The 17,500-nt window shown below is 39.9% G+C and overlaps 1 protein-coding gene across 5 annotated transcripts in view; it reads left to right on the top strand.

Moving 5' to 3' along the window:
* LOC115146962 (periostin-like) overlaps positions 1 to 17,500 on the top strand; it is an 88,576-nt gene that overhangs the window by 13,884 nt on the left and 57,192 nt on the right. For all 5 annotated transcript variants that reach the window (XM_065004959.1, XM_065004957.1, XM_065004958.1 and 2 more), the window contains exons 3-7: positions 8,114 to 8,178; positions 13,530 to 13,687; positions 13,884 to 14,048; positions 15,971 to 16,117; positions 16,854 to 16,995. In XM_065004959.1, the coding sequence (XP_064861031.1) occupies positions 8,114 to 8,178; positions 13,530 to 13,687; positions 13,884 to 14,048; positions 15,971 to 16,117; positions 16,854 to 16,995 (677 nt within the window). The remainder of the gene's footprint in view (positions 1 to 8,113; positions 8,179 to 13,529; positions 13,688 to 13,883; positions 14,049 to 15,970; positions 16,118 to 16,853; positions 16,996 to 17,500) is intronic.

Below are 17,500 nucleotides of genomic sequence, written 5' to 3'. Positions count from 1 at the left end.
TATTACCTGACATCTGTTACCTGACATCTGTTACCTGACATCTAATACCTGACATCTGTTACCTGACATCTATTACCTGACATCTGCTACCTGACATCTATTACCTGACATCTGTTACCTGACATCTATTACCTGACATCTGTTACCTGACATCTGTTACCTGACATCTATTACCTGACATCTGCTACCTGACATATATTACCTGACATCTGTTACCTGACATCTATTACCTGACATCTATTACCTGACATCTATTACCTGACATTGTTACCTGACATCTGTTACCTGACATCTATTACCTGACATCTGTTACCTGACATCTATTACCTGACATCTATTACCTGACATCTATTACCTGACATCTATTACCTGATATCTATTACCTGACATCTAATACCTGATATCTATTACCTGACATCTATTACCTGACCTGACATCTTTATTACCTGACATCTATTACCTGACATCTATTACCTGACATCTATTACCTGATATCTATTACCTGACATCTATTACCTGACATCTATTACCTGACATCTATTACCTGACATCTATTACCTGACATCTGTTACCTGACATCTGTTACCTGACATCTATTACCTGACATCTATTACCTGATATCTAATACCTGACATCTATTACCTGACATCTATTACCTGATATCTATTACCTGACATCTATTACCTGACATCTATTACCTGATATCTATTACCTGACATCTGTTACCTGACATCTATTACCTGATATCTATTACCTGACATCTGTTACCTGACATCTAATACCTGACATCTATTACCTGACATCTATTACCTGACATCCTGACATCTGTTACCTGACATCTGTTACCTGACATCTATTACCTGATATCTATTACCTGATATCTAATACCTGACATCTATTACCTGACATCTGTTACCTGACATCTGTTACCTGACATCTATTTCCTGACATCTATTAGCTGACATCTATTACTTGACATATGTTACCTGACATCTGTTACCTGACATCTATTAGCTGACATCTATTACCTGACATTTGTTACCTGACATCTGTTACCTGACATCTATTACCTGACAATACCTGACATCTATTACCTGACATCTGGTACCTGACATCTATTACCTGACATTACCTGACATCTGTTACCTGACATCTATTACCTGAAATCTGTTACCTGACATCTATTACCTGACATCTATTACCTGACATCTCTACCTGACACCTATTACCTGACATTACCTGACATCTATTACCTGACATTACCTGACATCTATTACCTGACATCTATTACCTGACATTACCTGACATCTATTACCTGACATCTATTTCCTGACATCTATTACCTGACATTACCTGACATCTATTACCTGACATATATTAACTGACATCTGTTACCTGACATCTATTTCCTGACATCTATTACCTGACATTACCTGACATCTATTACCTGACATCTGGTACCTGACATCTATTACCTGACATCTGTTACCTGACATCTATTACCTGACATCTATTTCCTGACATCTATTACCTGACATTACCTGACATCTATTACCTGACATATATTAACTGACATCTGTTACCTGACATCTATTTCCTGACATCTATTACCTGACATTACCTGACATCTATTACCTGACATCTTTTACCTGACATCTGTTACCTGACATCTATTTTCCTGACATCTATTTTCCTGACATCTATTACCTGACATCTATTACCTGACATCTATTACCTGACATTACCTGACAGTACCATTTTATTTCCATTAGCTAGATTACAGAGTGAAACAAATTAATTTATTTGTTTCTTCAGTACAGCAACTGATTATACAAAGCGTACATTCTCCGTTTCTCACTAAATTTCACTTTAAGCGTCATTCTTTGGATAGCTATTTTATATCCATTAGTTATATCACACTTTGTCTTTGTTAGCTATTCTTCATTCTTCAGTCAAAGGACAGACTGCCCTTGTTAGTCTGTAATGATAGTGAAGTCTCTATTCATTGGTTGAGTTGCTCTAAGTGGAGAGCTTAATGCCTTCATTTCCTTAGCTGACCTACCCTAGCAGGGTCACATACACACACACACACACACACAAACATACGCGCACGCACACACACACACACACACACACGCACACACCACACCACACCACACAGCTAACAGGGTTCATCTGGTAACAATTATAGAACCAAAGAGAATCACTGAGAGTTACAGCTAATTTATTACAGACGTAGACAGTGGGTTATAAACACCCTAGAGGGGGTTTCAGCCATATGTAGACAGGGGGTTATAAACACCCTAGAGGGGGTTTCAGCCATATGTAGACAGTGAGTTATAAACACCCTAGAGGGGGTTTCAGCCATATGTAGACAGTGGGTTATTAACACCCTAGAGGGGGTTTCAGCCATATGTAGACAGTGGGTTATTAACACCCTAGAGGGGGTTTCAGCCATATGTAGACAGTGGGTTATTAACACCCTAGAGGGGGTTTCAGCCATATGTAGACAGTGGGTTACTGACACCCTAGAGGGGGATTCAGCCATATGTAGACAGTGGGTTACTAACACCCTAGAGGGGGTTTCAGCCATATGTAGACAGTGGGTTATAAACACCCTATAGGGGGTTTCAGCCATATGTAGACAGTGGGTTACTGACACCATAGAGGGGGTTCAGCCATACGTAGACAGAGGGTTACTAACACCCTAGAGGGGGTTTCAGCCATATGTAGACAGTGGGTTACTAACACCCTAGAGGGGGTGTCAGCCATACGTTAGTAATACAGGTCTTTCTTGTAAAAGAGATTTCATCTCAATGACCTGTCTAAGGTTACATTTGTAAAAAATCATACTGGTATTTCAGTTATTTATCAATATTATTGACAATATGTGTATTATTATTTTGCAGAGGGCCAAATGGTTCTGTTTTCTAAACCAGTGAGCCAATCAAATCAGCTACTGCAAGGAGAGAGTTCCAATGAGATTTGTTTGTTATAGACAGCAGTCTCTGGGTAGTTGAAACAAGAGGAAGGAAGAGTAAGAGTATGGCCGTGGATTGAGGTGACTGATACTTGTTTAACAATGAACTGTAACTCATCTGGTATGGGCACAGGACTAGATGTTTCAGATCTGGTGTTCTACAGTGTTCTGTTATTAATCAGATGACCTGGTGTTCTACAGTGTTCTGTTATTAATCAGATGTTCTGGTGTTCTACAGTGTTCTGTTATTAATCAGATGATCTGGTGTTCTGTTATTAATCAGATGTTCTGGTGTTCTGTTATTAATCAGATGTTCTGGTGTTCTGTTATTAATCAGATGACCTGGTGTTCTGTTATTAATCAGATGTTCTGGTGTTCTACAGTGTTCTGTTATTAATCAGATGATCTGGTGTTCTGTTATTAATCAGATGTTCTGGTGTTCTGTTATTAATCAGATGTTCTGGTGTTCTGTTATTAATCAGATGTTCTGGTGTTCTGTTATTAATCAGATGATCTGGTGTTCTGTTATTAATCAGATGATCTGGTGTTCTGTTATTAATCAGATGTTCTGGTGTTCTACAGTGTTCTGTTATTAATCAGATGTTTCTGTTCTGGTGTTCTACAGTGTTCTGTTATTAATCAGATGATCTAGTGTTCTACAGTGTTGTCTGTCCTCGGTTGCAACACTCACTACTGAGTTCCAAACTGCCTCTGGAAACAATGCAAGCACAATAATTGTTTGTCGGGAGCTTCATGAAATGGATTTCCATGGCCGAGCAGCAGCACACAAGCCTAAGATCACCAGGCGCAATGCCAAGAGTCTGCTGGAGTGGTGTAAACCGAGCTGCCATTGGACTCAGTAGCAGTGGAACCGCAGTGTCTGGAGTGATTAATCACGCTTCACCATCTGGCAGTTTGGTGGACGAATATGGGTTTGGCAGAAGCCAGTAGAACGCTACCTGCCCCAGTGTAACGTTTGGTGTAGGAGGAATCATGGACTGTGGCAGTTGTTCAGGGTTCAGCCCCTAAGCTCCAGTGAAACGAAATCTTAGCGCTACAGCATACAATTACATTCTAGACAATTCTGTGCGTACAACTTTGTGGCAACAGTTTGGGGAAGGCCCTTTCCTGTTTCAGCTTGACTGGGCTGCAGAGCCCTGACCTCAACCCCATTGAACACCTTTGCAATGAATTGGAACACCGACTGCGAGCCAGGCCTAATCGCCCAACATCAGTGCCCGACCTCACTAATACTCTTGTGGCTGAATGGAAGCAAGTCCCCGCAGCAAAGTTCCAACATCTAGTGGAAAGCCTTCCCAGAAGAGTGGAGGCTGTTATAGCAGCAAAGTTCCAACATTTAGTGGAAAGCCTTCCCAGAAGAGTGGAGGCTGTTATAGCAGCAATATTCCAACATCTAGTGGAAAGCCTTCCCAGAAGAGTGGAGGCTGTTATAGCAGCAATATTCCAACATCTAGTGGAAAGCCTTCCCAGAAGAGTGGAGGCTGTTATAGCAGCAATGTTCCAACATCCAGTGGAAAGCCTTCCCAGAAGAGTGGAGGCTGTTACAGTAGCAAAGGAAGGACTAGGTGTCCACATACTTTTGGTCATGTATTGTGTGTGTGTGTGTGTGTGTGTGTGTGTGTGTGTGTGTGTGTGTGTGTGTGTGTGTGTGTGTGTGTGTGTGTGTGTGTGTGTGTGTGTGTGTGTGTGATACAAGGCACTCTGTAAGAGGCTGACTAATGTTTTGGGATAAACGGGGCAATTAGCTTTGATCATACACACAAACACACACACACACACACACACACACACACACACACACACACACACACTGACAGAGTGTGAAAACCTGCCAATCCATGGGAGGCAATTTTAGGAGTCAGCAACATAAATGAGGCAAATAATATTTCTAACCACAATTGGCAATCACTCGAGTTTATCCGTTCTGACAAAGTTACTTTCATGCATTGAACTATAGTATTTATTGGTCCACTATCTGATCAAGCTCCGTAGTCATAGTTTGGAAATCAATCCGATACAGTTTCCAATACTGATCTTATTATCTCTTTATACCACAGCATTGTACAACACTTGTTTATGATTGGACAAGGACAAACAAAGAGGATGAACCAGATCCCTGGAGAGATTATACACTTCCCAGATCATAATTGTTAGCTCATTTGTCCATGGGAAAATATCCCATTTAGAAGAAGAATTATCTTCTCTTATACATCAATAGTGTCTTGGTTTGTGCAATAAGTCCCATAATTCATACAAGATGGGTGGCATACTTCGTTCCAAAGCCCATTCAGCTCCAATTCAGCTTAAAATTGAGGAGTTATTTGGTTCTTTCACTTTGTGTTGTCCGCCAATGTTTTCTTTAATAATTATAGTGTGTTCTACTTTTCTATTCCTGAGGCTGACGCCATAGTGCTTGTCATGGTGTTGTTTGAAAATAGGGCCTGTCGTTTCATGTCTTTATCCTCTCTTGCTGCTTCCAAACTCTTTGCCATGTTGTTTTGATTTGTGTAATGACTAGGCCTAACTTACATACGGACGACTCTGTAATGACTAGGCCTAACTTACATACGGACGACTCTGTAATGACTAGGCCTAACTTACATACGGACGACTCTGTAATGACTAGGCCTAACTTACATACGGACGACTCTGTAATGACTAGGCCTAACTTACACACGGACGACTCTGTAATGACTAGGCCTAACTTACATACGGACGACTCTGTAATGACTAGGCCTAACTTACATACGGACGACTCTGTAATGACTAGGCCTAACTTACATACGGACGACTCTGTAATGACTAGGCCTAACTTACATACGGACGACTCTGTAATGACTAGGCCTAACTTACACACGGACGACTCTGTAATGACTAGGCCTAACTTACATACGGACGACTCTGTAATGACTAGGCCTAACTTACATACGGACGACTCTGTAATGACTAGGCCTAACTTACATACGGACGACTCTGTAATGACTAGGCCTAACTTACACACGGACGACTCTGTAATGACTAGGCCTAACTTACATACGGACGACTCTGTAATGACTAGGCCTAACTTACATACGGACGACTCTGTAATGACTAGGCCTAACTTACATACGGACGACTCTGTAATGACTAGGCCTAACTTACATACGGACGACTCTGTAATGACTAGGCCTAACTTACATACGGACGACTCTGTAATGACTAGGCCTAACTTACATACGGACGACTCTGTAATGACTAGGCCTAACTTACATACGGACGACTCTGTAATGACTAGGCCTAACTTACACACGGACGACTCTGTAATGACTAGGCCTAACTTACACACGGACGACTCTGTAATGACTAGGCCTAACTTACATACGGACGACTCTGTAATGACTAGGCCTAACTTACATACGGACGACTCTGTAATGACTAGGCCTAACTTACATACGGACGACTCTGTAATGACTAGGCCTAACTTACATACGGACGACTCTGTAATGACTAGGCCTAACTTACACACGGACGACTCTGTAATGACTAGGCCTAACTTACATACGGACGACTCTGTAATGACTAGGCCTAACTTACATACGGACGACTCTGTAATGACTAGGCCTAACTTACATACGGACGACTCTGTAATGACTAGGCCTAACTTACATACGGACGACTCTGTAATGACTAGGCCTAACTTACATACGGACGACTCTGTAATGACTAGGCCTAACTTACATACGGACGACTCTGTAATGACTAGGCCTAACTTACATACGGACGACTCTGTAATGACTAGGCCTAACTTACATACGGACGACTCTGTAATGACTAGGCCTAACTTACATACGGACGACTCTGTAATGACTAGGTCTAACTTACATACGGACGACTCTGTAATGACTAGGCCTAACTTACACACGGACGACTCTGTAATGACTAGGCCTAACTTACATACGGACGACTCTGTAATGACTAGGCCTAACTTACATACGGACGACTCTGTAATGACTAGGCCTATCTTACATACGGACGACTCTGTAATGACTAGGCCTAACTTACATACGGACGACTCTGTAATGACTAGGCCTAACTTACATACGGACGACTCTGTAATGACTAGGCCTAACTTACATACGGACGACTCTGTAATGACTAGGCCTAACTTACATACGGACGACTCTGTAATGACTAGGCCTAACTTACATACGGACGACTCTGTAATGACTAGGTCTAACTTACATACGGACGACTCTGTAATGACTAGGCCTAACTTACATACGGACGACTCTGTAATGACTAGGCCTAACTTACATACGGACGACTCTGTAATGACTAGGCCTAACTTACATACGGACGACTCTGTAATGACTAGGCCTAACTTACATACGGACGACTCTGTAATGACTAGGCCTAACTTACATACGGACGACTCTGTAATGACTAGGCCTAACTTACATACGGACGACTCTGTAATGACTAGGCCTAACTTACATACGGACGACTCTGTAATGACTAGGCCTAACTTACATACGGACGACTCTGTAATGACTAGGCCTAACTTACATACGGACGACTCTGTAATGACTAGGCCTAACTTACATACGGACGACTCTGTAATGACTAGGCCTAACTTACATACGGACGACTCTGTAATGACTAGGCCTAACTTACATACGGACGACTCTGTAATGACTAGGCCTAACTTACATACGGACGACTCTGTAATGACTAGGCCTAACTTACATACGGACGACTCTGTAATGACTAGGCCTAACTTACATACGGACGACTCTGTAATGACTAGGCCTAACTTACATACGGACGACTCTGTAATGACTAGGCCTAACTTACATACGGACGACTCTGTAATGACTAGGCCTAACTTACATACGGACGACTCTGTAATGACTAGGCCTAACTTACATACGGACGACTCTGTAATGACTAGGCCTAACTTACATACGGACGACTCTGTAATGACTAGGCCTAACTTACATACGGACGACTCTGTAATGACTAGGCCTAACTTACATACGGACGACTCTGTAATGACTAGGCCTAACTTACATACGGACGACTCCTCTCTGTTATCTTATCATGTAGCTAATTGCTGTCTTGTCTTTTCTCCAGGGTGGTTCTGTATGAGTGTTGTCCTGGCTACATGAAGCTGGAAGGCATGAAAGGATGCCCTGCAGGTAAGTGTCTACCAGGGACGGACTGGCCATCTGGAATTTCGGGCGAATGCCAGATGGGCTGGTCCATTTTTTTGTCTAGTGGGCCTGTCTTGAGTTTCTTGCGCAACATGATCATTATCAGGCTAATAATGGGGGGCCTCAAGTGTGGGAAAAAATGGTCTGGTTTGTCAGAAATGCCTGAGCCGTACTCTCATGGACTTTAATCCTAGCTCCAAAATGTCCTAAATATCCTCACACTCCAACGTCCCACCTCCACCTGTCACCCTCATCCCCAACACACTCCAAAGTCCCACCTCTATCTGTCAAACTCATCCCCAACACACTCCAACGTCCCACCTCTATCTGTCAAACTCATCCCCAACACACTCCCACTTCCCACCTCTATCTGTCAAACTCATCCCCAACACACTCCAACGTCCCACCTCTATCTGTCAAACTCATCCCCAACACACTCCAACGTCCCACCTCTATCTGTCAAACTCATCCCCAACACACTCCAACGTCCCACTTCTATCTGTCACCCTCATCCCCAACACACTCCAACGTCCCACCTCTATCTGTCACCCTCATCCCCAACACACTCCCACTTCCGACTTCCATCTGTCACCCTCATCCTCAACACACTCCCACTTCCGACTTCCATCTGTCACCCTCATCCCCAACACACTCCCACTTCTCACCTCTATCTGTCACCCTCATCCCCAACACACTCCCACTTCCCACCTCAACCTGTCACCCTCATCCCCAACACACTCCAACGTCCCACCTCTATCTGTTACCCTCATCCCCAACACACTCCAACGTCCCACCTCCACCTGTCAAACTCATCCCCAACACACACTTTTTCACCCTATCATACATCCTACCTCTATAATGCTATAGTAGCTCTACAGTGACTATAATAACTATACAGCAACTACTATAACTCCATCATAACTATAATACCTCTATAGCAACTATAATAACTATATAGCTCTATTAAAAACCCTATAGCCACTATAAAAACTATATAGCCACTATATTAACTCTATAGCCGCTATTTTATTTATTTATTTTATTTCACCTTTATTTAACCGGGTAGGCAAGTTAAGAACAAGTTCTCATTTGCAACTGCGACCTGGCCAAGATAAAGCATAGCAATTCGACACATACAACAACACAGTTACACATGGAATAAACAAAACATACAGTCAAGTAGAACAAAAGAAAACAAAAAGTCTATATACAGTGAGTGCAAATGAGGTAAGATAAGGCAATAAATAGGCCATGGTGGCGAAGTAATTATAATATAGCAATTAAACACTGGAATGGTAGATGTGCAGAAGATGAATGTGCAAGTATAGATACTGGGGTGCAAAGAAGCAAGATAAATAAATAAATACACTATGGGGATGAGGTAGGTAGATAGATGAGCTGTTTACAGATGGGCTATGTACAGGTGCAGTGATCTGTGAGCTGCTCTGACAGCTGGTGCTTAAAGCGAGTGAGGGAGATATGAGTCTCCAGCTTCAGAGATTTTTGCAGTTCGTTCCAGTCAGAGAACTGGAAGGAAAGACGACCAAAGGAGGAATTGGCTTTGGGGGTGACCAGAGAGATATACATGCTGGAGCGCGTGCTACGAGTGGGTGCTGCTATGGTGACCAGCGAGCTGAGATAAGGGGGGACTTTACCTAGCAGAGACATGTAGATGACCTGGAGCAAGTGGGTTTGGCGACGAGTATGAAGCTAGGGCCAACCAACGAGAGCCTACAGGTTGCAATGGTGGGTAGTGTATGAGGTTTTGGTGACAAAATGGCACTGTGATAGACTGCATCCAGTTTGTTGAGTAGAGTGTTGGATGCTATTTTATAGATGACATCACCGAAGTCGAGGATCGGTAGGATGGTCAGTTTTACAAGGGTATGTTTGGAAACATGAGGGAAGGATGCTTTGTTGCGATATAGGAAGCCGATTCTCAATTTAATTTTGGATTGGAGATGCTTAATGTGAGTCTGGAAGGAGAGTTTACAGTCTAACCAGACACCTAGTTATTTGTAGTTGTCCACGTATTCTAAGTCAGAGCCGTCCAGAGTAGCGATGCTGGGCGGGCGGGAGGGTGCAGGTAGCGATCGGTTGAAGAGCATGTATTTAGTTTTACTTGTATTTAAGAGCAGTTGGAGGCCACGGAAGGAGAGTTGCATGGCATTGAAGCTCGTCTGCAGGTTAGTGTCCAAAGGGTTTTTATATATAGTTATAATAACTATATAACTCCATAAAAACTCTATAGCCATGATAAAAACTCTATAGCCATCATAATAACTATATAGCCACTATAATACCTCAATAGTGGCTATAAAAACTCTACACCGATTATAATAACTCTATATCAACTTTAATAAATATACAACTCCATAATAACTCCATAGAGACTACAATAACTATGTAGCCACTATAATAACTACGTAGCCACCACAATTACTATATAACTATAAAAACTCTATAGCCATTATAAAATCTCTATACCCACTATAATAACTATATAGCCACTATAAAAACTCTATAGCCACTATAAAACTCTATAGCCACTATAATAACTCTATAGCCACTATAATAACTCTATAGCCACTATAAAACTCTATAGCCACTATAAAACTCTATAGCCACTATAATAACTCTATAGCCACTATAATAACTATATAGCCACTATGATAACTCTATAGCCACTATAATAACTATATAGCCACTATGATAACTCTATAGCCACTATAATAACTATATAGCCACTATAATAACTCTATAGCCACTATAATAACTCTATAGCCACTATAATAACTCTATAGCCACTATAAAACTCTATAGCCACTATAATAACTCTATAGCCACTATAATAACTCTATAGCCACTATAAAACTCTATAGCCACTATAAAACTCTATAGCCACTATAATAACTCTATAGCCACTATAAAAGTCTATAGCCACTATAATAACTCTATAGCCACTATAATAACTATATAGCCACTATGATAACTCTATAGCCACTATAATAACTATATAGCCACGATGATAACTCTATAGCCACTATAATAACTATATAGCCATTATAATAACTCTATAGCCACTATAATAACTATATAACTCTATAAAAACTCTATAGCCATTTTAATAACTGTATAACTCTATAATAACTATATGGCCACTGTAATAACTATAGAGTCACTGTAATAACTATATAACGCTATACAAACTCTGTAGCCAATATAAAAACTCTATAGCCACTGTAATAACTATACAGCCACAAAAATAACTATATAGCAACTCTTATAAATATATGACAACTATAATAACTCTATAGCCACTATAATAACTCTATAGCCACTATAATAACTCTATAGCCACTATAATAACTCTATAGCCACTATAATAACTATATAGCCACTATGATAACTCTATAGCCACTATAATAACTATATAGCCACGATGATAACTCTATAGCCACGATGATAACTATATAGCCACTATAATAACTATATAGCCACTATAATAACTCTATAGCCACTATAATAACTCTATAGCCACTATAATAACTATATAGCCACTATAATAACTATATAGCCACTATAATAACTCTATAGCCACTATAATAACTATATAGCCACTATAATAACTATATAGCCACTATAATAACTCTATAGCCACTATAATAACTATATAGCAACTCTTATAAATATATGACAACTATAATAACTCTAAAGCGACTACAATAACTATATAACTACTCTATAATAACTATATAACTACTCTATAATAACTATATAACTACTCTATAATAACTATATAACTACTCTATAATAACTCTATAGCCACTATAATAACTATATAACTACTCTATAATAACTATATAACTACTCTATAATAACTATATAACTACTCTATAACAACTATATAACTACTCTATAATAACTATATAACTACTCTATAATAACTATATAACTACTCTATAATAACTATATAACTACTCTATAATAACTATATAACTACTCTACAATAACTATATAACTACTCTACAATAACTATATAACTACTCTATAATAACTATATAACTACTCTATAATAACTATATAACTACTCTATAATAACTATATAACTACTCTATAATAACTATATAACTACTCTACAATAACTATATAACTACTCTACAATAACTATATAACTACTCTATAATAACTATATAACTACTCTATAATAACTATATAACTACTCTATAATAACTATATAACTACTCTATAATAACTATATATCTACTCTATAATAACTATATAATAACTCTAACTCTATACTAATGCTAACTCTATAATAACTCTATAACTATATACTAATTCTAACTCTATAATAACTCTATAACTATATACTAATTCTAACTCTATAATAACTATATAACTCTATAATAACGCTATAGTGCCTATTATAACTCTAACTCTATAATAAAGCTATAACTCTATGAAAACTATATAACTCCATAATAACTCTACTCTTTAACTCTATAATAACTATAGCGACTATTATAACTCTAACTCGATAATAACTCTATAATAACTATATAACTCTATATTACCTCTATAACTCTATAATAACTCTATAACTCTATAATAACTCTAACACTATAATAGCTCTATAACTCTATAATAACTCTATAACTCTATATTACCTCTATAACTCTATAATAACTCTATAACTCTATAATAACTCTATAATAGCTCTATAACTCTATAATAACTCTATATTACCTCTATAACTCTATAATAACTCTATAACTCTATAATAACTCTATAATAGCTCTATAACTCGATAATAACTATATAACTCTATAATAACTCTATAACCCCAAAATAACTCTAGAACTCTATGATCACTCTATAGCGACTATCATGAATCTAACTCTATAATAACTCTACAACTCTATAATAACTCAACAGCAACTATAATAACTCTATAGCAACTATAATAATATTGGCCTGAGGGCACACAGTGTGTTGTGAAATCTATGAATGTATTGTATTTTTTATTATAAATTGTATAAAAACTCCCTTAATTTTGCTGGACCCCAGAAAGCAACAGCTAATGGGGATCCATAATAAATAGAAATACAGTAAGTAATTCTTACCTAGAACCACTTGAAATATTATCTTCCCTCTGCTCTCCCATTTAACAAATCAATCAAAAGATCGGTAGACAATTGTGTTGACTGTGATTGCTATCCACAGTGGCTCATAAATCTATGGCACCTTGGACCTGGTGAAGGTGAGGATGTCCCAGGACTTCAAAAACATAGTAGACTAAGCACTATCTTCTGTCTCCCCTCTCTCCCCTACAGTGGCTCCTATAGACCATGTGTATGGCACATTGGGCCTGGTGAAGGCTAGTACCACACAGGATTATTCTGACCTTTCTAAGCTGAGGGAGGAGATCGAAGGGAAGGGATCATTCACCATGTTCACCCCTAGCAACGAAGCCTGGGACCTGCTGGAACCTGTAAGTCGAAGTAACTGAAGTCAGTCACTCAAACATTCAGTCAGTAGTTTGTAATTTGCTTCTTTTTTTTTTGTTAGTTTCTTTGTTAATTTGTTAATTCGTTGGTTAATTCGTATGTTTCAGATTAAGCTGCTTAGACAGTTATAACTCTGCTCTCTCTCTCGCGCTAACTCTCTCCTGTTCCTCCCATCACCAGGAGGTGCGTAGTGCCTTGGTGAGCAATGTGAACGTCGAGCTGTACAACGCCCTGCACTACCACATGGTCAACCGACGCATGCTAACGAAAGATCTGAAGAACGACAAGTATATCACCTCCATGTACAACAACATGGGACTCTACATCAATCACTACTCCAATGGGGTACGTAGTAAACCTCTAACTCAAATGAATTCAAAATCAAGTCAAATCAAATGTAATTTGTCACATGCTTCGTAAACTACAGGTGTAGACTAAGAGAGAAATACTTACTTACTTTTCCAACAATGCAGAGAAAAAGAAAATAGAGAAATAATAGAAAAGTTTACCACTGATACACGGGGTACCAGTACTGAGTCAATGTGCAGGGGAACGAGGTAGTTGAGGTAGATATGTACTCTGTAAAATATATATATATATATATATATATATATATATATATTGTTTTTTAACCCCCTAAGGTCGATTAAATCGAATTAGCATAATACAAAAATCCCCATAAAATCTGTCAGTTTAATGTAACTTACTGGTAGCCAGTCAGCTGTATGAAAAAAAAGGTATAATTAAAAAAAGGTGCAGTATGTTACCGTAAAGTAATTTACGGTAAAAAAATACTTGTACTTACCTTTTTGGTACCGTTGTTTTACGGCAATTTACCGGTACCTGAACAGCTAAAAATGTCCTGTAATATTACGCTACACTACAGGCTACTGGTTGGCGTGAAGATACGGCCTACCTGTAAAATTGTAATTTTAACAAGGGTGTCATTCTGACTGTTTGTAAATTACACATCTCAATATACTGCACTAACATGCCTAGGATATTACATCAAAATTACAACACATTTACATGGGATCATAACACACATCATCAATACAGGCACATACAGTATCATGGCATCATAATTCATATTTTTATGTGTGGTTATTTTTTTTGTTTTTTTGAGAAACTACATTTTCTTCTCTGCATCTCTGCTAAAATCCAGGTAAAAGATTGAAAGGAATGTGAGTCTTATTCAGTACTTATTGACTGGTTCAATCAGTGTGCCCCCACTGCAAAATACAGCTGGCAGATCTTTTTCATAAATAATTACGATAAAACATGGGCTTAAAAATGAAGTTTAGTAATTCATTTAACATCAGATTCTTTTTTTTTAACAGCACAAATCTGAGGGGGGAAATTCCCTATGTGCATGACGCCTCTGTATGTAGTTAACCCCTAGCTAGCTCTTATCGCTAGACTGTTGGTCTAGTTGTATTTATTCTGTCAACCTCTACCTAGCCTATGTGCATGACGCCTCTGTATGTAGTTAACCCCTAGCTAGCTCTTATCGCTAGACTGTTGGCCTAGTTGTATTTATTCTGTCAACCCCTACCTAGCCTATGTGCATGACGCCTCTGTATGTAGTTAACCCCTAGCTAGCTCTTATCGCTAGACTGTTGGCCTAGTTGTATTTATTCTGTCAACCCCTACCTAGCCTATGTGCATGACGCCTCTGTATGTAGTTAACCCTAGCTAGCTCTTATCGCTAGACTGTTGGCCTAGTTGTATTTATTCTGTCAACCCCTACCTAGCCTATGTGCATGACGCCTCTGTATGTAGTTAACCCCTAGCTAGCTCTTATCGCTAGACTGTTGGCCTAGTTGTATTTATTCTGTCAACCCCTACCTAGCCTATGTACATGACGCCTCTGTATGTAGTTAACCGCTGGCTAGCTCTTATCGCTAGACTGTTGGCCTAGTTGTATTCATTCTGTCAACCCCTACCTAGCCTATGTGCATGACACCTCTGTATGTAGTTAACCCCTAGCTAGCTCTTATCGCTAGACTGTTGGCCTAGTTGTATTTATTCTGTCAACCCCTACCTAGCCTATGTACATGACGCCTCTGTATGTAGTTAACCGCTGGCTAGCTCTTATCGCTAGACTGTTGGCCTAGTTGTATTCATTCTGTCAACCCCTACCTAGCTCTAAATCACAGGCATGTTTATTTTACCTCACGTCAATCACTTTATATCATTGTTATTTTCAGAGGATGAATGATTCAATGAATCATGCCAATTAACCAATCACTTCTCTTCCTCTGCAGATCGTCACAGTGAACTGTGCCAGGATTATCCATGGTAACCAGGTGGCGACCAATGGGGTGGTCCATGTCATCGACCGTGTCATCACCGCCGTGGGCAACACTATCAAGGATATCCTGGAGGTTAACGAAGACCTCTCCTCCTTCAGCGTACGTACCTGACTGTAATCTGACCTCCCCTCCTTCAGCATGCATACCTGACTGTAATCTGACCTCCCCTCCTTCAGCATGCATACCTGACTGTAATCTGACCTCCCCTCCTTCAGCATGCACACCTGACTGTAATCTGACCTCCCCTCCTTCAGCATGCATACCTGACTGTAATCTGACCTCCCCTCCTTCCGCATGCATACCTGACTGTAATCTGACCTCCCCTCCTTCAGCATGCACACCTGACTGTAATCTGACCTCCCCTCCTTCAGCATGCACACCTGACTGTAATCTGACCTCCCCTCCTTCAGCATGCATACCTGACTGTAATCTGACCTCCCCTCCTTCAGCATGCACACCTGACTGTAATCTGACCTCCCCTCCTTCAGCATGCACACCTGACTGTAATCTGACCTCCCCTCCTTCAGCATGCATACCTGACTGTAATCTGACCTCCCCTCCTTCAGCATGCACACCTGACTGTAATCTGACCTCCCCTCCTTCAGCATGCATACCTGACTGTAATCTCTTACTGTAACGTGACCACAATATGACAGTGGCTCGTATCAATCTGACCAGAGAGGTTTTCTACCTTCACTAACACTTCACGAAAAGATTAGAAATGGGATTGCTGTGAAAACACAGCTGGAATGTCTGAGATGGGATGGGGAAACTGTTGTTGCATTAGAAGTGGTGATAGTATTAGAAGTACTCAGTCTCCTGTCCTCTCCCGCAGGCTGTAGCCTTGGCCTCAGGGGTGATGGATAAAATGGGCCAGCCAGGTCACTTCACCCTGTTTGCTCCCACCAACGAGGCCATGGAGAACCTCGGGGCCAGCTTCCTGGAACGCATCATGGGGGACAAGGAAGTCATCGGAGGTAGCCAATAAAAATACAAATAACCACTCACCTACAGTGCCTTCGGAAAGTATTCACAACAATCATTTTTCCATATTTTCTTACGTTACAGCCTTATTAAAACATGTACAAATCATCACACAATACCCCATAATGACATCACAATACCCCATAATGACATCACAATACCCCATAATGACATCACAATACCCCATAATGACATCACAATACCCCATAATGACATCACAATACCCCATAATGACATCACAATACCCCATAATGACATCACAATACCCCATAATGACATCACAATACCCCATAATGACATCACAATACCCCATAATGACAAATGGATAGAAGTGCTTGCACATTTATTAAAACCTTATTCAAACCGATAGAGTCACTGGGACTCTGTACCGGGGGTCATGATTTGAGTTGTGTAATAGCATGAAAATGTTGAGTAATGCATCCGATATAATTTCCCAGTGTGCCTTGCCTTTTTGAGTGAGTTGTAGAGATTCCACCC

This window comes from Oncorhynchus nerka, linkage group LG19 (genome assembly GCF_034236695.1).
Source record: "Oncorhynchus nerka isolate Pitt River linkage group LG19, Oner_Uvic_2.0, whole genome shotgun sequence".
Classification (NCBI taxonomy): domain Eukaryota; kingdom Metazoa; phylum Chordata; class Actinopteri; order Salmoniformes; family Salmonidae; genus Oncorhynchus; species Oncorhynchus nerka.
The sequence above is the reverse complement of the archived record's forward strand: the minus strand, read 5'-3'. Positions and strand labels throughout refer to the sequence as shown.